This window comes from Danio aesculapii, chromosome 11 (genome assembly GCF_903798145.1).
Source record: "Danio aesculapii chromosome 11, fDanAes4.1, whole genome shotgun sequence".
NCBI classification, from domain to species: Eukaryota; Metazoa; Chordata; class Actinopteri; order Cypriniformes; family Danionidae; genus Danio; species Danio aesculapii.
Genome location: NC_079445.1, coordinates 25,712,795 through 25,734,353, shown reverse-complemented (window position 1 = coordinate 25,734,353; position 21,559 = coordinate 25,712,795). Strand labels below are relative to the sequence as shown.

At 33.3% G+C, this 21,559-nt stretch overlaps 1 protein-coding gene across 2 annotated transcripts; it reads right to left on the bottom strand.

The window, feature by feature from the left end:
* Nucleotides 1–270: 270 nt before the first annotated feature.
* Nucleotides 271–20,415, bottom strand: tfe3b (transcription factor binding to IGHM enhancer 3b). 2 transcript variants are annotated; one of them, XM_056468199.1, is made up of 9 exons: nt 20,348–20,415; nt 16,932–17,157; nt 13,872–14,096; nt 11,265–11,360; nt 8,469–8,580; nt 8,299–8,355; nt 8,136–8,211; nt 6,092–6,239; nt 271–3,630 (listed from the first exon to the last, which is right to left on the bottom strand). In XM_056468199.1, the coding sequence occupies exons 2-9, from the start codon at nt 17,121–17,123 to the stop codon at nt 3,199–3,201; spliced, it is 1,338 nt and encodes a 445-aa protein (XP_056324174.1). In that variant the 5' UTR covers nt 17,124–17,157; nt 20,348–20,415; the 3' UTR covers nt 271–3,198. The 2 variants fall into 2 exon arrangements, with proteins under 2 accessions (XP_056324174.1, XP_056324175.1); XM_056468200.1 differs by having other exon boundaries at nt 8,299–8,349.
* Nucleotides 20,416–21,559: the final 1,144 nt, after the last annotated feature.

The window sequence follows — 21,559 nt, the reverse complement described above, 5'->3', positions numbered from 1 at the left end:
AAATATCAGAGAGATAAATTACACCATTTAATGAACAATAGGTTGTATTTATGTCTCTTTAAATGCAAATTAGCTGCTACTGTCCTCCCCCTTTCCAGAAGAGGGCGGAGTTTTTACAGCCTGTATTTCAGTTAATTAGTTACAACAAACAAACATGCACGCATTTGAACTTCTTGTCAGTTTAAATTCTGTATGTATGTATATATATATATATATATATATATATATATATATATATATATATATATATATATATATATATATATTCTAAACGTTTGTCCTAGTTCTCTTGTAAACATTTGAATGTTTGAAACAGAAATAACTATATTATGAATTAGACTGAACGACGACTGAAACGGTTTCATAACTACAGATGACAACTGTTCTCTTTGGGTCAATGGATAATGTATGAACATTCAATAATGAACATTCAACCTATGTATGAATGTTTCTTTGCATAGTACTTGTCAAAGTTTTAATAAAACCACGAGATTGTGATTTTTAGCAATTAGTCTTGTAGCTCTATTTCTTATAATACCTTCTTTTATGTTCCACAAAAGTCAGTCAAAAAGATTTGGAATAACGAAGTCCAAAGTATACTTCACTTCATATAAAATGTTCAGCGACACAATCTCTGTCATTAGCACAGTATGTACGTTTTTAGTAACCATGAGTACTACGCACACATAGTTTACACATGCAAATTTGACCAAAAAAAGTCAACACTGAACCAGTCCACAGTTTAACATTTGGAAAAGAAACAGACAGATCAGCAACAAACTACTGAAGACTGCAAAAGCAACGAACACTTTACGTTGAGGAGTGTGTGATTAAACATATCTGGAACTCTAACTTAAAGAAATAAAAATGTTTTTTATTGGTTTAAGTTAGAGTTCTGGACATTTTTAGAAAGAAAAAGCACTGGACAAGTAAAATGTTTTGTAGTGTGCATGTTTTAAGCACCTATGTTCACACATGCTCTCAAAAATATGTATACTGTAAAAACCGTGCACTGGACTGTGCTAATAGCTCATTTCCACTAAGCAGTATGATTCGGTACAGAACAATACAGTACGCAATTATTTCTGTGTCCAATGTTAAAAGTAGCGAAGTCTATCATTTTTTGGAACTCTTTTGTAATGGTCCCTAGCATAACAATATGGTAACAGAGGGGTGGAGTTGCTGAGCGCTATTGGTTTACAGAGAATTGTTACCAGTTTATACAAGACACGACAATACAGGAAGTGTCATTTTTCACAGTGTTATTTTTACCTTTCACACATACAGACCTTTCCGGAAAATTACCAGCAATTTTCCAAAAAGAGATCATGTGTGAACAGGCCCTTTTAGAAAATACAGGTAAATTCTTTCCCGTAATTTTCCAAAAAGAGAAGTTGTAACATTCCTGGTAATTTGCCGGAATGCTGCGCTGTGTGCAGGAAAATTGGAAAGAGCGTGTTCACACTTAGAACGTGCTGACGTGAGATGTCTACTCCAGCCAATCAGAACATTCACATCGGGGCTGTTTATGAAAATAAAAGCCTTTGAATATTTTTCCAGACACATTTAGCTGCTTGATGTAAGTCAGATAACATTTCTATGTTCCTTCTTAATGCCAACTGTAAAAATTATCAATAAAATGCTTATGATAAACTGCTGTTTGTTTACCTTCAACCTCTGCTTCAGTTGCTTGACGCGTCTGCATGTGAAGCAGCCGGTGAGCGCTAGCACACACACATATTATGTACATCTCGACATGCGAAAGTGTTCCTCCATATGTCGAAGTTGTTCACAATACTTATCCATCCACAGAATTTGTAATGTAGTCAAATGTGTTTAGCTGCGGTTCGCGCTTCTGCCTTTGGATGTCTCTGGGACAAAGCAGCTGCATGAATGCTAAAGCTTTAAATAAAAGTGAAACCATTAAGAAAAGCCCGACCCCTTCTATGTTTACAAATACAAGCACTGTCGTTTAAAGCTCATTTCTGGTTAATGATGTCATAAATTTACCAATATTTTAAAATGGATCTGTGAATGGTCTTTTCTAGAAAAATGCTGGAACGTCTTTGTCTGTGTAAACAACGCTTTTTTGAATTTACCGGTAAAGTCAATCTGTAATTTTCCGGATATTTACCGTTATCACTGTGTGAAAGGGGCTAATGACTGTGCGCAGCAATGAACTATGCTCAAACATAGCTTGTTGTCTTCTCGTGACAAAAAGCCACATGCCAAGAAGAACGAACAGGTTCTGCTGTATGTGCTCTATTCTTGTTTAAGGCTGCTCATGTCACATTTAAAACATGTGGAAATCGCAATTCGTGCTGCACCCTCTCCCTATTTGTGCATGCTTGCCATGTGTCTACATTTAAAATATGCTGCAATTTGTGAAAAAGCCATATAGCTTTCTACTTTGAGCTAGAATGACATCAATCGAAACTTTCTGGCATTCACAACGCCTACCAAGTTCTGTTGGCTGTGGAAACACAAGCTTGATCAGGGTGAACCATACTGAACTGTACTGCACTGCACTAAACTGTACCGTTCAGTAGAAACTAGTGTTATCAAAAGTATCCAGATTGGTACCAAACGATACAAAAATGTTTAAAACATCCATATCCTGCTAACATTTAAGCACTGTTGAGCACATCCTTAAACACCGCTGATTGGCCACTGTGTTCACAAGCTCAACTGAAATCATTGTTTTGGCCATGAAGGACATCAGTTCACTAAGTGTAAACACAGATACATGGACACTGGAGTGTTTTAAAGCTGCGTAGATCACACGAGCCATCAGCGGAATGCTCGTATGTCAGCTCAAAGTCAAACCAACTGATCAACGGACCCTGAAATGCTCCAGCGTCCATGTATCTGTTTACACTTGGCGAACAGCAGTGAAGAATGGTGAACTGATGACCTTCATGGCCAATCACGGTCATTTCTGTTGAGCATGTGAAGACAATGGCCAAGAAGTGGTGTTTAAGTATGCATTCAAATATTGGCTGTAAAATTACGTTTTTAAAATTTCAGTACCGATTAGTATCGAACTCGATACTTTTGACAAACCTAGTAGAAAGAAGGCAGCAAAGTATACTTTGGACTTAAAATGTTAATTTTGGGTGAACTTTCCTTTTTAAAAAAACCCCACAGCGTCCCACATGAGGAAAAAGCACTGAAACATACATCTAATGGTCAGTTGGGTCACAAGTCGTCCTCCATGTTTACACTGCTCCCTTGGCTGCTGGTTTTAGAGGCTCCGGGTGACATCGGGGAGAAGAGCACATCCGAACCCCTGACGTCATCCATCAGAATGTCACTAAGACCAACGTCAGGGTACAAATCAGAGGCATGTTCGTCCAGCTCTGTGAAGCTAAAAGTCTCCAGATGTAGCGGGCCACTCACGGCCACAGCAGCCGGAGAGCCAGATGGAGGTACTGAGAGGAAGGGAGATGGTGAAGTCTGTGCCATTGCTCCATCCATGTTGAGGTGGCTCTGAGGCTGACCGTCTCCGGCGCCGGCCTGCATAGACGCATTTGGCTGCAGTAGCTGGTTTTGGATGTAGGATGCATCAGTGTTCAGGCCTGGAGGCATGGGGGCGTTGAGGCCATGGTGGCGTGCTTGTATTTCTAGTTCCTGCATACAACAAACAACAGGAGGTCACATTCATGTCATCTTGCTGGTGTATATATTATATACTGGCAAAATAAGCAGTATATTAGTAGCTGAAACAGTGTTACACACCATCAAATCTGATAAATTTAGATTACTCAAAACATTTAAGTAATCTAAGGCAACGTTTACATGACAAAGATGTAGTCAAATCTGGTGTGTTTGTTAGCACCTGCCTTTAAAATCAACTGCACATTTCTATATACCTAACACATACTTTGCACAGGCATGGCGTCACTGTTTTCAAAGATTCTTGTATTGGGTGTTTACATGGATGCGATAAAGGTAAAACTTAAAATACGTTTTCAATCCGCAAAATGCCATTATAATGTAAATGTACAGGCAAAATTGTTCTGGTTTTGTTTTGTTAATGGCCCCTAACTCATTTTTTTAAAAGTTAGAATAACCACCCTACTGCTCACAATGACTATGTTTACATGGACATCAGTAGTCAAATTATTTGTCTTACTCTGAAAAAGACAATAATTTGAATGTTTCTGTCATGATCCCATTTTACATGTTAATTCGATTAACATCATTGGATCACCACGCTATACACATTTCCTCTGGAGTTTCATGTAATTTCAGGTGTTTCATTCTCAATTTGTCACCTTTAACTGCAGTTTGGCACTTTCACTTTCAATCCGGAACATATCATGCATGCCCCCATGACAAACGAGATATTGGATGCGAGCATGAACTGCTGGAAGAGTGGCATTTTAATGGAATTTGATACCGCACGCCGTATGGGGAAAAAACCTCCGTATTTCACAATTCTTCACTGACTCTCTAGGGGCAGAGAATAGTGTCAAACAGCCGTGTGTGTATCAACTATCCGGTCGCAAAACGCGACAAAAACCCTAAACAATGATAATAGTTTGATTAAATTGTTTACATGTCTGTACTGCACTTCAATAATGCAACTAAAATCGGCATTCTCCACATGTCTTCAATTTCTGTTTAATTCGATTATGACTTCAGATTAAGCCAGATTAAGGTAATCAAAAATTGCTGTTTACATGGTAGACCCTTAATCAGAGTATTGTCTTAATAGCCTTAAAATCATTAGCAGTATTGGTGTCCATGTAAACATACATTGAGTATGTTTACATGGACACCATTACTGGTAATGATTTTAATTATAATTTGAAGATAAATATTGAAAAAAAAGTCATTTGTTTACGTTAATGTCACATAAACTCCATCTTTAGTGTCAGACTGCATTTGTTCATGTAACTATAAAAGAGATTTTTTTAAACACACTTGCAGGATTTTATTTTTTTGGATCCTGCAGCATAGCATATACAGTATTTCAGTCCATCATCAACCAAAGCACAGGCTGTACTCACACATACAAATTTCAACATAACAGAAAACTTAGTAAATCCCAACATACACAAAATTACAGTTATAAATAACGCTTAAATTCAACTATATAGTAATTTGCTTTCACACAATCAGCTTCAGTTCACCTTTAAGGTGCAGTACGTAAGTTTGACACCCAGTGGTTAAACTAGGTATTGCATTCCTAAATCAAAACAAATGCAAGCGCAGGTTGCCAGATTAAGGACTAACAGGAGCGAGCCTAAAGGCTGATTTAAATCGCGTTCTAAGTAAAAGCAACAGTATGCGATAGAAGGAATATTTTTCATATTAAAAGCAGTTTTTGTCCTAACCAACTCCTTAAATTGATTAGAAACGGCTTTTATTTCTTACAGGTGAACAACAAAAAACTGACAATGATCACCTCAGGTACACCCCATGTGCTTTATTCAGTGTTAAATGCTAAAAATGTGAGTTTGAATGCCATTTTATGACATTTGTTGCCATATACGGAAATAAAGTGAAGTAAAGAGTTCAACTCTGATCTTGAAAATAAATGAAACCCTTTGAAATTGAACTTCAGAACTGTGACTCAAAACCAACGCATAGTGATTCAGCATGTACATATGATAACGTTAAAGTGGCTTAATATGTAATAATTAGATTATAAACCTCACCATTTCGTGAGTGAGTGCATATTCTGTGCTTCTGAATGGCTGTATAATGCAAATATTAGTTAAATGACCAAAACAAAGACAAGACGCTCTGGCCGGTGACAAATATTTTCAAAGCAGAATATCTGACTTCAACATTGTATTTCAGATGAACAAGAGTGTTTACTAAGCATGTTTCTTAAATATCTGGAAACATATTATGGTATTTCTATGCTTAAGATTAAAGAAAATTTAAAAAGATTAAAAAAAAAAACTTACACCTTTAATACAATAAAATATTGAGTTTATGTAACGTCTGCAATGATTTTGTGTGAAATAAACTGGATGATGTTTTGCTCATTTTGCATACAGACAATATAAGGCAAGTAGGGCAATATAAGGCAATTTAGTTTCGGACTTTTGTAATGAAAGCCCGGGTGGTGATGTACCTGTATGCGGAGAATCAGGGCCTGGTTGGATTGCTCCAGTTTCTTCTGCCTCATCTCAATCTCTTTGGCCCTCTGCTGCTCTTTCTGGAGTTTTCTTATGTAATCAACTGAAGCCTTCAAAATGGTTCCCTTGTTCCAGCGCATTTCCCTAACATTGTGACCAAACAGGAAGTAAATATTATTTATGTAAATATTATGTGTTGACAAACTAGTTTTTTGAATGCACTGTTCTTTAAATAAATTAAAGTCCTCCTGAATTATTAGCCTTCGTGTATATTTTCTTCCCCAGTTTCTGTTTAACAGAAAGAAGGTTTTTTTTCCAACCCATTGCTTAATGTTATTGACCTTAAAAGAAAAAACATTATAGGAAATACTGTGAACATTCCTTGCTCTGTTAAACATTATTAGGTAAATATCTGAAAAAGAAAACAAATTCACAGAAGGGCTAATAATTTTGACAACAGTATATTAGTTATATATGGAGTGCTTCCCACACATAGACTTCACTTGGACGGGCCGCCCAGGCATATTAACGGCTGTCCAAGTATATTTAGTGACACGTTTTTTTTTTTACTATTATTAACATCCTTTTACACTTTTTGTATCTGTTAAGTATAACCAAACACCTGCGATCAATTGAATAGTGGAAAATCTCTCGTTTACCAGTTTCGTTCTGTGTCCGCAAGACCTGTCAACAATCAGTTTCAGGTGCTCTTCAGACCACACAGAGATGCGCATTTTTGGGACTTAAAAATTTCATCTGGCCCGAGTTTCTAAATTTCATTAAATTTCAACTTTTGCTATCGCGTTCTAAAGCTCATATGAGTTTTTGCATTACTCTTTTATTAAAGACTACTGTCTTTAATAAAAAGGCACAGCCGCGAGACGGCTAAATTATACATTCATTAATCTAAACGACTCAGAAAAACTTTACTATATACTCAAAGAGGACGAAATGACTGGTCCAAACTGGCTGCAGAATATATGTTCACCATTAGTAATGGTTAATTAATGCAATTGCCTTATTTAAAAAAAATCTACTCTTTTTAATTTTGCAATTATGATAATTTTTTGAAATATTGTCTGTTTTTATTAACTTCTCTGTCATTTATTTCTCATTCGCTGATTATTTTATTAATTTGATGATGTTAATATATTACATAGGTTATTTTATATATATATATATATATATATATATACATATACATATACATAAAATAAAATGCTTTGGCATTCAAGTTTGCTTTGAACTTAAAAGAGAGAAGCAGACTTTACCTGTCAGTGGGTGCACATGGCTCCTGAATAGCATAGCAGTAGCAAGTATTAGCAAGTAATAGCAAGTATTTTTTTATATCACTCTTTTTAAACAGTCTTTTTTACTTTAACCCATTGAAAAGAAACAGTGTCATAATAATAATAACGATTATTATTAAAAATGAAACTATGTTTTGTTTGTCGCATATAGGTAACTATTTATGTGATGTGGGTAAATGGTGTGTTTCAATCCAGCTACCAACGCAAGTATATTTCAAACCTGTGGGAAGCACTGATATGTATATAAATATATATTTTAATTGTTATATTTTAGTGCTATCCTCAAACCACTAGGTGTCTGACATATTGTGAGTAACACCTTTCTAATTGTTTAAAACATATATATATATATGAATTGATCATTTTTAAAGGTAGAGATCAGAGATTTATAGGTAATTAAAGTTTTCATTTTCACAAAAATGTGTGTTATACTGAAGGAAGATGAAACATTATTTCATTCATTTTGATATATTTTGTTACAAATGTTATTTGAAACATTAAATCATACTGAGTTGTTTATATAAATATACTAATTGAGATTTATATTATAATAAAACATCACAAACTTCAAATAAATTGGTTTTGGTACTTCTAGACTGTCTCTTAAACCATTTATGAAACTTTTCACCATGAGAGATGTTTTGGATCAAAATATTTCAAGCTCAAACAATGCTACAGTCCGTTTTGTATTGTTTCTCAAAACACAAAAGCTTGAAGGAAAGAAACTTACGGATCAGTGGATTTGGGTATTAGAGCCCCTAACTCCTTTATCCTGTCATTTATGTTGAATCTTCTCCGCCGTTCAACTTCACAAAACAAAGCGCAGATGTAATCACACAGCAAACAGACAATAATACACTACTGCTACTGAAGTCTGTGTGTTTTGAACTTACTGAGATTGTGATTATCTTTCTTCTGCCTTTCCTTCATGAAAGCTCTGGCCTCTGTTTCTGGAAAAAACAACCGCCATTATGACCACCGCCAACCCTATACTGTACAGTAGATACAAAACACGAGAGAAAATAATGGAATATAGAAGACAAACCGAGCACAATAACATTACCAGTATATTCCCTTTTGATGTTGGGCAGATCTGCTGGACAGGAGTTGCTGACTGTGATGGTTGGAGTTGTCATACCAGGACTGTTGTAGACATCCAGAAGATTTCCTGGAAGCTGAGACAGAAACACACTTTGAAAAACTCCAGATTATGATCAAACCAGCCTAAAACACAATATTATCAAATAAAAAATACTGCTTTACCACCAAGTTTAGCACTGTTGATGCACATGACTTTAAAAAACGCTAAATTAAATCAAATGTAGATCTCTGGACACCTGAACAACCTGCAACAGAAAGACTGTATGCTCTGTATTTAGTGTGACAGGGTGGCTTTTGGTTTACTATTAAAACACACGTGATGCTTATGGTTTTCTCAGTGTCTGTCACCTCACTATGAGGACATGTACACATAAACTGCATTTTATTTAAGGTGAGAGAAACTTTTGTCGTAAAATGTAAGCAGAAACTCAAGCTTCAATATGACAACTAGTTGAATTAAGTTTGGTTTAACTTAAAATGTTAGATTTCATGATTTCAAAATAAACAGACAAGCTTTTTAGATTACTCGAATTTAAATGAACCATTAAACAAACTCTAAAAATTTCAAACATTCAGAAAATTTACTTTCAAAACTAAACAGAATTTGTGGGACAATAAAAAAATTCATAGAGCTCTAAAATTGATGCAAAAACTACTTGCAAAAATGATGCATAATTATTCAAAATATGCATTAGAAATTCATTATCACTCAACCCAAACCCCTTAACAGCATTGTTTGGAATCCTGTCAGAATATGTTAAATTAAATTCGTTTGAGCAAAACTTTGGAAGTTCACCCCAAAAAAGCTTTTGCTTGTTACTTTAAGTTTAGGTTTAATCTCAGACCTCCTCACTAAAAATTGGATTATTTCTAACCATAACAACAACAACAACAAAAATAATAGTAACACCAATAATAACATTAATGTCATTATTATTAACAACAACAACAACAACAACAACAAAATACTACAGCAATAATGCTAACATAGTTTGAAATTATTATTCATTTGTAATTTATCTTTCTTGGGGGGAGGGCACAGCTGCAGAAAGACTTTTAATGTGAATTTTCATCTCACATTTACCTAGTTCGCTCTACAAATAGAAACGCTTGGCGCATGTGAACTATTATGTTGTATTTAACTGTTATGTATATATATGGAAGTTTTTTCCTAACCAAATTCAAATGAAAATTCAAATGCCTGAAAAGATCAAATAATAAATCAAAATGCCTTCTCAAATGAGAAATCAAATGTATTTGATATTTAATTTTCATGAACTCAGTAAAATCCTGTAAAAATTAAATGACAAATCAAATGCTCAAACTTTAATTCAAATGGAGGAACCAGTTTCTGGTGAGCTGGAAGCTCATGATGGACTGATTATTAGGACTATAAAGACACCTCATTCACAAACAATCTTTGCTGAGTCTTGTTTTTCCCTGTGAAGCATTACATGGTTTTCGCTGTTTGTTCTGCCATGTTTTGATCCTTGTCTTGTTTACCGTTATTGTTGTTTTACTTCCTGTCCTGTTTGTAATTCTGTGTTTAATAAATGTTTTGTTAACATTTGTCTCTGTTTAGTTTTTTTCCATTGAACTATGTTTGTTTGTTCTGATAATGTATTATTTCTTAGTACCAATTACCAAAATATTTTTATTGTTCACTCAACTTCAGACATCTTAGTTCAGTGCATCTGATGTTTTCAAAAGTTGAGTACACAAGAAAAAAACAAAAGGAAATAAGGATTATGTTTTTTTGTTCACTCAACTTTCAGACATTTCAGTTCTGTAGACAAAAAAATGTTCAGTTGGCACAACTTAAACAGTTTTGTTACAGAGTAGTTCACCTCTCCAGAAAATGACAAAGTAGTTCACCTCTCCAGAAAACGAAGTCTATCTTATGTTAACCCAACTAAATGTTTTTTGTATTACAGACAAATAATTTTAGGCCAGTTCAGCTGAAGAAAGCTGAACAAAAAGTGACAAGAAATAAGGATTATGTCTTTTTGTTGTTGTACTGGCTTAAATACTTTTATAGTGGCAGATGAACCCAATAAAGCAAAAAAAAATACAAATAAAATAAAATAAAATAAAAATGCATTAGAATTCTGATAAATCATTAATAAACATTATTTCAATATTATTTAATATATTACTAATATTACAAAAATTACTCTAATATGAATTTTCCTTATAAAACTGAATAAAATATGTAACAAAAACATAAATTATACAGATATTTTCAATTCAAAACAGGACATATTCAAGACCTTTTTATGTAAATAAATTGATTAATGAGATTTTACCTTTCCTTTCCTTTCATGCTCCTGCAATAACATTATCCTCATTTCACCTTTTACTTCCTCCACCAGCAAAAAAAAAAAAAAATGGAGGAAACCCTTTAAAAGCTGTCGTTTCAATCCGGTGTCTTGCTCTGTACTTACTGTCCACAGTCCCGTTTGTCCCTCCCTGATCATTCCTGTCTGACAGGTGTTGGTAAAGTGTCAGAAGTGCATGTTTATATGTTTATGCTTCCCCACTGCTGGCCTCCCTCATAAGTGCACTGGTTAGCACTCACTCTTAAAAGGGGTGGTGGGGGGTATATTTACGTTCAGGAAATGCTGTACTGTAGCTTTCAGAATGGCTCATGGTGGTTTACCACAAATACAGCTCTGTCTCAAAGAGGCTTTTATTCAGAACCTCACCGTAATGCTATATGGATACATTCCTTAATAATGAAGATGATCGCTGAGCTTACCGTGTTCGGAAGCTGCAGGCCAGAATCGATCAGTGACAAGATGTCATCGTTGAAGCTGGACTCAAGGCTGATGATGTCGTCGATGACATCATCCATCTGAAAAGACACAATTAAGGTTCAAAATGAGTATTAGTATTAATATACAAGAGTGTTTTAAGACCTGAAAAGAGTGTGGTTTATGGGTGAATTAAAGCAGAAGTGCAATGAGGGGTGAAGATATAATTAAGCTGCTGCTGTGGTATTTTGCAGTACATTGTGACAAAACTAGAGCGAGGACAAACTGAACTGTGAAAGGTAGGAATGTTCTGGCACGAGTCAACAAGACTGTGACGTGCAATAAACAATTACTGTTTTGATAACACCTTAAAGGGATATTTATAGTTTTTAATAGATATTTTAGTCACCAAATCTGTTTAACTTTTCATTGAATTGTGTTTTTTGTATTGGCCTTCTCCAACATTCGTCAGACAGTTTTGTATTCAACAGAAAAAAAGAAACTCACAAAAGTTTAGAGCCATCTAAATTTGAGTAAATGGTGGGGAAATAATTTTTTTGGGGGGTGAACTATACCTTTAAGCCTGGTTTCCAACTTGTTTTTAATGTGTATGTGTGCAGTTAAAGATACAGGTCTTTTAAATTGCACTACATTTGATAGTGTATGTCAGCAACAAAAACATGTGTTGACACATGAGCACAAGCAAGAAATATCCACGTCTACACTTTTCCCTCCGAATGTTATGAGCAAAAAAAACTATTTGTACTTGTTCAAAACAAAACAGTAGTGGATACTGTTTTTGGCGTCTTCAGTAGTTTGTTGGTTGTTCTCATTTTCACTCATTTGTTTCTGATTGTGACAAATGTCTCAGTTATTTGTTGAGTGATGACAACTTGTAGTTGAAACCAAGTTATACAAACACAAGTCAAGGCACAAGTGTGAGCTGCACATTAGACCTGCACAGATAATCGAAAAAAGATCGCAATCTCGATTTGACCCTACACACAATCTTACTTCAGCTTTTCTACGATTCAGCCAATTATATTTTCAAGGTCAGGAGACAAGCGTAAAGGCAGTGAAAAGTAAAACTGAAAGTGCGCACACCATTTAAATAATCATATCGAATTTTAGAGTTATGATTACAACAAGCATTTGATTTGTTGTTTCTTTCATAGCAAACACAAAGTGTTGTGCATGAAAATAAATGCTTACTGGGTCAGTATAACTACTCTAGCTTATATAATGTTGAATGTAATGCAAGAGGGAATCTGATAATGACAAATATTTCATTTTACCAGTGAAAAAAGGGTCTAATAATGTTGTAAATAAATCATGATTTGTAATGATGTTGTAAATGACAAATGATAAATGATTCTCATTTTAGCCCTAATCGTGCAGCCCTACCGCGCGTACACTGCCAGGCAGTTACAAAAATCAGTGGTGCATATTGTTTTGATGACAAAAACTATCATGAATAAACCTCGCATGCATGTTAGAATGATCTAATTCTATAGTGAAGTCCACAATTATAACATTTTTCACACCAGATATGCTGCTAAACAGGTGTTTTTGTTACCCAAGATACTGCAACATAAGATAATTATTACAAACGTGTTAAAATTAATTTATGTTGTTAGCTGTGTAAAATAATGTGCTTGCCTGCTTTGATTTATATATATATATATATATATATATATATATATATATATATATATATATATATATATATATATATATATATATATATATATATATATATATATATATATATATATATATATGGTCACACTTTATTTTAAGGTACACTTCTCGCTAATTACAAACCAAACCAACTAATTTTGGCTAATTACCAAACCATTAACTAAGACTTTTAGCTCAATAAATGACTAATTTGCAGCTTATAATTAATAGTTGATCAAATAGTTTTTTAGGAAGGTTTTTTTGTAGTGGTTACGATTAAGAATGTAGCATAAGATCATACTTCTTAATAACAACCAAGTTAACTGGCTTGTTAACTGGCTAGTTAATACTGGGAATTGGTAATTAAACTAAAGTGTTACCAAAATGATTTGATTTGTAAGACTGTGGTTCCAGAAGGCTTTGGATTCAGTGCATATTACCTCAGATTAAATTAATTTGGGTGAGAAATTAATGGATAGAAACATTGGCTTGTGCAAATATCCCACGCTTGTATCTTAAAGTAAGAATGTAAAATAAAGTTGGTCTCTCAGTGCACACAGATGGAGTTGCAGTGAGTGTTGTAGTTTACAATGGCATTGTTTCAGATAATCTGGGTTCCCGTAGTGCACAGTCTATGCACCGTCCTCAAGAACTGTGCTAAATCAGCTGATAGTGAAGTGCAATACTGTTACCAAGCTGCAGAGCTTTCATTTTATAGAAAGGGGGCACAAAATGTCACTTAAGATTTTAACATCTTAACAGTTCAGATGACTGCACATATGATGGCTGTGCTATGAACAGTGGGAGTACAAAAAAACATATCCAGGTACAACTTTGAGAAGTTGCGTGCATCCCTGAATACAGTTCTCGTTTTTGGCCTTTGCATCTGAATGACATGATCAGTACACAATGTATATTTAGATGTGCTTTACCTCTTCTTTGTTGGAGCCCAGATTAAGATGTGCCATCGGGCTATTAGGAGCACTGCTTGCTGAAGGGCCCATTTCTGGAGCCGAGGCTGAATGCGGGACAGGAGACACACCGAGAGTTTGAGTGCCAACTTTATTGCCGAGTGTGGTGGACAAGTACTCCTTCACTTGCTGCCTCTGCGCCTGCTGGATGTGGTATTTAGTTGGGTTTTCCAGATGGGTTTGCACCTACAACCAAATAAAAAAACACTCCATTAGAGCTCATGCAAAGAGATAAGGGACATTTCATGCTACATTTTGCACTGTTGCCCGTGTATTAGTCATAAGGAAGGAAATGTTGCCACTTTTAATTAAAAAGGAACACACATTTAAGAGTCTACACTGCATTTGACCTTAAAAATACATTTTTGTGAAGCTAAAATAATTTAATCTCACTGAAGAATGCATATCTGTATTTAAAATTGTGTTTCAATTAAAAAAATGATATTGTATTACATCATATATAAAACTTTGAATTATATTTGAAATGTACTGCATTTATTTATATTATCTTAAAAGTGCTGCTACATATAAGGAACTTAATGTATTTAACATTAAGCAATACACATGCAAAGCCCACACACATTTCACTGTTTGTGTAATAGTATGCCAGTTTATAGTGTTTATAGCAAATGCCACAATAACATCTGTTTAAACTTTCTGTGCTAAATTTGAACTATTTGTCATGTGTGATGGGAACTAAAGAGCATCAAGTTTGGTTTTATCTAGGGATGTAAAAAATGAATACAATTTTTGAATAAAATGATCAGACTTGTCTAACTACTGACTAATATTAATTAATTAAATGTATTCACTACATGGTTAGGGTAAAAATGTAGGTTAGGTTTAGTTGCATGTAATAATGCATGATTAACTGTAGTTACTATAGTAAAAACACAGAGCATGTGCAATAATTACACCTTAAAATAAACTTAGCAAATAAAGTGTAACCTAAACTTTGTACTAGACATTTTGACACACAGTCAAGAGTTTTGGTTGTTACTCAGATATGCACAGTAGTATAAATACATTCAATTCAATTCATCTTTATTTCTATTGCGCTTTTACAATGTAGACTGTCAAAGCAGCTTAACATAGAAGTTCTAGTAAATTGAAGCTGTCAGTCCAGTTATCAGAGTTCAGTTTACTTCAGTTCAGTGTGGTTTAAATTTCACTGCTGAAAGTCCAAACACTGAAGAGCAAATCCATCGATGAGAAGCTCTGCAAGTCCCAACCAAGCAAGCTAGTGGAGACAGTGGCGAGGAACAAACTTTAAATACATACAATTGAGGTCAGAATTATTAGCCCCCTTTGATTTTTTTTATTTTTTTATTTCCAAAATGATGTTTAACAGAGCAAGAAAATGTTTACAGTATGTCTGATAATATTTTTTTCTTCTGGAGAAAGTCTTATTTGTTTTATTTTGACTAGAATACAAGCAGTTTTGAATTTTTAAAAAAACATTTTAAGGTCAAAATTATTAGCCACTTTAAGCTATTTTTTTTGATGAGTCTACAGAACAAATCATCGTTATACAATGACCTAATTAACCTAGTTAAGCCTTTAAATGTCACTTTAAGCTGTATAGAAGTGTCTTGAAAAATATCTTGTCAAACATTATGTACTGCCATCATGAAAAAGATAAAATAAATCAGTTATTAGAAATGAGTTATTAAAACTATTATGTTTAGAAATGTGTTGAAAAAAATCTTCTCTCCGTTAAACAGAAATTGGGGAAAAAAAAAAAATAGAATTCTACTAATTCAGGGGGGCTAATAATTCTGACTTCAACTGTGTGTGTGTGTGTGTGTATATATATATACAGTATATATATATATATATATATATATATATATATATATATATATATATATATATATATATATATATATATATATATATATATATATACACATATATACACACACACAAAGTATTATTACTGTTTGGTGGCTCATAAGCAGGCCCACACAAAATCTGCGCGCACAGAAATCCACAGATTTGTAAGTCTATCATTGAGGGTATTAATTTACTGTAATTATGCAAAGTGTGTAAATATATATTTATTTAAAAAAAAATGTAATTAAGTAATATACAAATGTTTATATCATTTATTTATAATACATATTGTAGAGTAATATTTTGTCTTTTAGTTTAGGGGTTATCAAACTTTTCAGCCCATGACCCTTAAAATAACAATGCCAGTGACTCACGACCCCCAAATTTTAGGTGGCGGTCTTAGGTGGTTACAAATATGCAAACGTTGCTTCTACAACAATAGGCATATATAAACCTGAGCATATTAACACCAGAAAAAAAGCAACAGTCTAACAACCATAGCATTTTATAGTAATTTATTAATTAAATTTAATATTAAGCTCAGTTAATGAGCCTGGTGGACACAATGTTCAGCACAAGTCTATTGTTGGTTTAATTGTGGAGACCACCAATCAGAGATCACTTTCAATGTTCAGCTTGTATTTATTTTTTATGTATTTGATTGCCATAAAGGTGTCAGAAAGTTTAACCTGGTGCTACAAAATCAATTTGCCGCAGCTGATGCTATTGCTGTGTTGTTCTAATGTAAACACATCGATCCTATAAAATAATAATTGAAAAGCTTTCATTTGCATGTTCTTGTTTGCTTTTTTACTATTAAACTAACTACTTTTTTAATCTTCTGCGGGTTAAGGTTAAAATATGGTAATTTTAATAGTTTAATAAAATTTATTTGACGTTTTTAAATCACAAAGCGACCCCTTGTCATTGTCCCTCGACCCCCACTTTGGGAAGTTAATTGTTTTAGTATATATTAAATGTTGTTTACCAAACAAGCGGATCTAATTGGATTTGCATTGTAAAACTTGAATAGTTCAAGTTAAAAAGTTATCATTATACATACATTTTTAGTTACAATACTCACAAAATCATCCCATATAAATCCACAGATTTTGCTACAAACTTCTGCACAGAAATAGCAATAAAATTCTGTCCGGCCGTGCTCATAAGTCAGTCAAGACCCACCTTCAGGACCTCCACCGGGACTTGTGCTGGAGGAGGCCGGGCAGCCATAGGTGGCAGCGAGACAGAGATGGCAGGAGTGGCGTCTGCAGGGCGGAGCTGAGCGACTGATGCCTGCTGCTGCGCCTCCCTCCTCTCCTGCTCCTGCGCCTGCTCTCGCATCAGCTGCTGCCGGAGCAACACTCGCGAAGACATGCTGCTGTGCTGCGTCCACCGCTCTATTAACAAGCTGCAGAGGAGGAAACAAGTAGGAGAGCTGCTCAATCTGCCACAGGAGCTGCAGCCAGTATAAAAGGAAACAACTAGGACTACCACTTCTCCTTTTGGACAATGAGGAGTTAAAAAAATGAAATATAAAATAGCTGAGTTGTGTTACTTTTATTTAAAGAGAAACGCAAGCAGCGAAGAGAATGGACGTCAAAAGTGTCCCATTTTGAAAATTTGTATGCATTTCTCAGTAAATATAGGCAATGTATTTTGGTTTTTGTTTTGCATTTAAACAGTCACCAAACATATTTAGAAATTGAAAGATAATACAATTAAATTCAAGCTAAATATTGCGAAAAAATTACAACCTACAAAATTTCAACTAAATTTTTCCTTTTTTTGCTTCTCTTGATTTTTCCTCTTTTTTAAATTTGTATTTAATATTTTCGATAACATATAAATGTCAGTGTACAAGATTTTGCATCATTATCATAAGTTATTTTGTTAGATTAGCTCCAGATTTGGCTTCAGTACTGACTAATCTAATGTATATGCATAAATATAATATTGTACAGCTACCTTTTAAACATATGAATTAAAAAGACAGATTTGTGTGAGGTGTACTTATATATGCTGAGCACTGTATATAGACAGAGAGAGCTGGGTAAGATGACAAAAATCTCATATGACAATATAAGTCACTTCATTTGCTGATAACAATACACAGAGCTCAGCATAAATGAGTACACGCCATTTTGAAAATCAATATTCTTCTCTGTAAAAGTAACTTACAAATGTTTAATAAAAGTTAATATTTTTCTACTTTATCAGTGAATATTGGTAATATTTTGTGTGCATTTGAACAGATTATATTAAACAGATATATTTATTAAAATAATAATTTAAAACAACATCTAAAATAATAATATCACAAGAAATGGGGGGAAATTACAAACTAAATTTCAACAACATTTTATATATATATTTTGTTTCTCTTCATTTTCCTTTTTTAAATTTGTATTTAATATTTTTCCCTACCATCTAAATTTGAGTACAAATCTTTGGAGTTTAATTGTAAATTATTTTGTTAGATTAGCTCTAAATTTGACTTCACCACTGACTAATCTAATGTATATGCCCAAACATATTATTGTTCGGCATTCTATATCAAATATTATATAAAAGAGAGATTTGTAAGGAGTGTACTTATATATGCTGAGCACTGTATAGCATGATATAGTAGCATTTCTGTAAATTCAACACATTTAAAGTTTATATATATTAACCACATGTATATGGCATGTTTTTAACATTTTAAATTATATACTCAGAAATGTACTAATCTGTATTTGATCATATTTATCAACTTTATTTAGAACTTCAGGGCAAAGGTTTGTCTAAAAAAAAAATGTAGAAATATAAAATTAATATTAATTAAATATAAAATACTTTTCAAAAACTAATGATTATAGGCATGACATAAGAAAACATTATCACTAAATATAAAGCAAAATGTAAACATTGCACTTTCAAGATTGCACTCTTACATCCCCATAAAGCGTGTGATATTACACAGTAAACAATGTATCGTATATGTAATCAGATACATATTTAGCTATGGGAAAATGACGAGATTAAGAGATGACATGAACACTCAGTTTTGATAGATTCAAAGTATGGGTAAAATAGTGATAGCTTTTTTAAATTCTATAAAGGTTTGAGAATTTCTTCTTGCTGAAGATTTACAATCAGAAGTATTCCAGCAAATATTAATTCTGAACTCTTCAGATGTAAAAACATTGGTATTGTACTGTCTAAATTAATACAAACATGAATAAAAATGCCATCTTTTTGTTATTTTGATCAAGCAATAAATTATCTAAATGAAAAAATATAAATTGAGTTTGTCAGTGTATTAATTACATAATAATTCATGCTGAATAATAAACTAACAAATCAAAATAACACATTCATAATAATAAAATGTTGTACTCAAACAAATAAATTTAAAATGCTTAAATGGTGTCTTAATTCTTTCCATAGCTGTAAGTTTTATAACATCACACACACACACACACACACAAAATATATAAGGTAGCATATGTGTATGCACATATAAACAACATTTCTCATACAATTATTTTGTTCTGTAAACTACTGACATTTCCTTCTAAAGTACAAAATAATAATACTAATTTTGCATTTACAGCATTTTCATAAAAGAAACATAGGAAAACGTCACATTCTTCATACATGACAAAATTTTATGATTAATATTAGGTGGAATACATTTGTTATTTTGACTTTGTTTTCTAATAAAACATTATAAATTATATATAGAAATTATTAACATTATAAAAACAATAGTTTTATTTGAAACTTACAAGAAATTATCACAAGCCTTTATCAAACCCATACCTTGTTAGGAAGAAATTTCAAGTGGTCCCTTAATTTTGTGTTTTTATATATATTTGGTCAACTTTGTTGTTTTAAAGTGTGTTATAAATAAAACTGAAATCATATTTCTCAATTTATTGAAAACTTTAGGCCAATATAGACATGCCACCAATGTGAAAATACACAAAAGATCAACATTCAAATACACTGAAAATTTACATTTGGCGTTTGACCAAAATACCGTCTTAACACGCACGATCTGAGCATTAATGTCATATGATTGAAATCTGCAGGTCTATCAAGGGGAAGTACAGAATTTACCAATGACAGCTGCCGAAATGCCATTGTCCAGCATTTATTTTGAATGTTACAAATATTAACAAAACTTCAGAATCTGAATGTATCCTATGCCCACAAATGAACAACATACTTGTTATAATTGTGCAGTTTGTTATGCTGTATTGAGGGAGAGTTATGTAATGGTTCGGAACATAAGGGATTGGGATTAGCCGCCGAACTATTTAAAGTTGAATAAATTCGTTAACTTAAACCAAGTCATCTTGTGTATTAGTCATTTATACTAGTAAGCAAATGTATCTGCTTGTAACTCTCTATGGCGCACTTAACAAACCCCGAATGGTTGTTTTTGACAGCATCCAGCTGTCAGCGCTAGGCTAACTAGCTAGCAAGTAGACTTGTCAAACAGCGTTGCCAGTATAAAACTTCATTAACGTCTACTCAGACGACAGCATTAAGAATTTTACAAGGCTTATACACTCGTCAGCACGACCAGGGGTGATAATAAATTTAGTTACCTGGTTGATGTTATCACAAGTAAAGCGAGTTTGCTGGAAGAATCGCCATTACCCGCATGAGGATTTCCTTGTTTTGGATGTCACACACACGCACACTACCCATCACATTCATCAGCTGGTGTCCATCAATCCTGTTTTTGTTACTTATTTAATAGTTATTAAACTGTATTTAATAAGCATAATTAAAATAAAATATAAAAAACTTAAGGTATTCCTTTACCTGAAATATTAAATAATTCTAAGAAGTCTTTAATAAGTCTTTACTTATTTTTTTTACTTTATTTCAGTTTTAGTTGAGGTAAAAAGAAATATTACAAACTTATTACTCAAAATACATAAATTTGACTTAATTTTGTTATATTTTCTGCTCACCCGGCTGTATTTATAACAGCAAAATGGTTATATTGCAAAGTAATATTGAAATGCCTTTTAGAATAATAAATTTAACATAGTCCTGGGATTAAAACCTGAATTTTCCAGAATTGCTGCTCAAACGTTTATAACTGTTCACTTAATTATAAGTGCAGAAAACCTTTTTCCTGTTTAATTTTGTGTAAACAATGATGCATGTTAGTTTTCTGGATTATATAATTCACAAAGTTAAAAATACCAGCATTCATTTAAAATGTATACTTAGAGGAATTAAAGAGATATTAATATTTTTAAAATATTATAATAATCTTAATTGAAGTTGGTCCAATGACTGGTGGCTGAGGGTTTACAGTGTATTTAGACTTTTCAGCTCACAAGGCTATTTTTACTTTCAAATTCAAACTCCTATAAGATTCCAATTGAATACAAGATGGTTTTGCCAATAATATTCATTGATTAATGAATTAAAGTGAATGCCTGAAGAACCCACAACATTTGTCCGATGATATGATCTTCTTGAGAGAGCAAAGTTGAGCTGACAGGAGAGTGGGTGAAGGGTTGGAGGAAAACAAGCGTTCCCGTATTTTCACTCAGCGGGGTGTGGAGGCAAATGTCTGTGTGTAAATACACCATGTTTGTATTGTCCATATGCAGAGAGATCAAAATATCTTGAATATCTTTCAACCTTACAGAGAAAAATGTTGAATTAAAGCTATTAAGATTTTTTATTCCGAATCATACAGCTCTTCCTACACAAAGTTCAACTAGCCCTTATAAATGTGCACAAACACACACAAATTACTTAAACTGTTTTACTTAAATCAATACTAAGATCTTGGG

What these genes read in the sequence shown, in the direction of transcription:
- tfe3b (XM_056468199.1), bottom strand. Translation starts at nt 17,123, where the DNA reads ATGTCTTCGCGAGTGTTGCTCCGGCAGCAGCTGATGCGAGAGCAGGCG. An exon ending in TCCCGGTGGAGGTCCTGAAG is followed by an intron (nt 14,097 to 16,931) that starts GTGGGTCTTGAC and finishes ATTTGGTTGTAG; the next exon opens with GTGCAAACCCATCTGGAAAA. An exon ending in GAAAGATAATCACAATCTCA is followed by an intron (nt 8,212 to 8,298) that starts GTAAGTTCAAAA and finishes TGTTTTGTGAAG; the next exon opens with TTGAACGGCGGAGAAGATTC.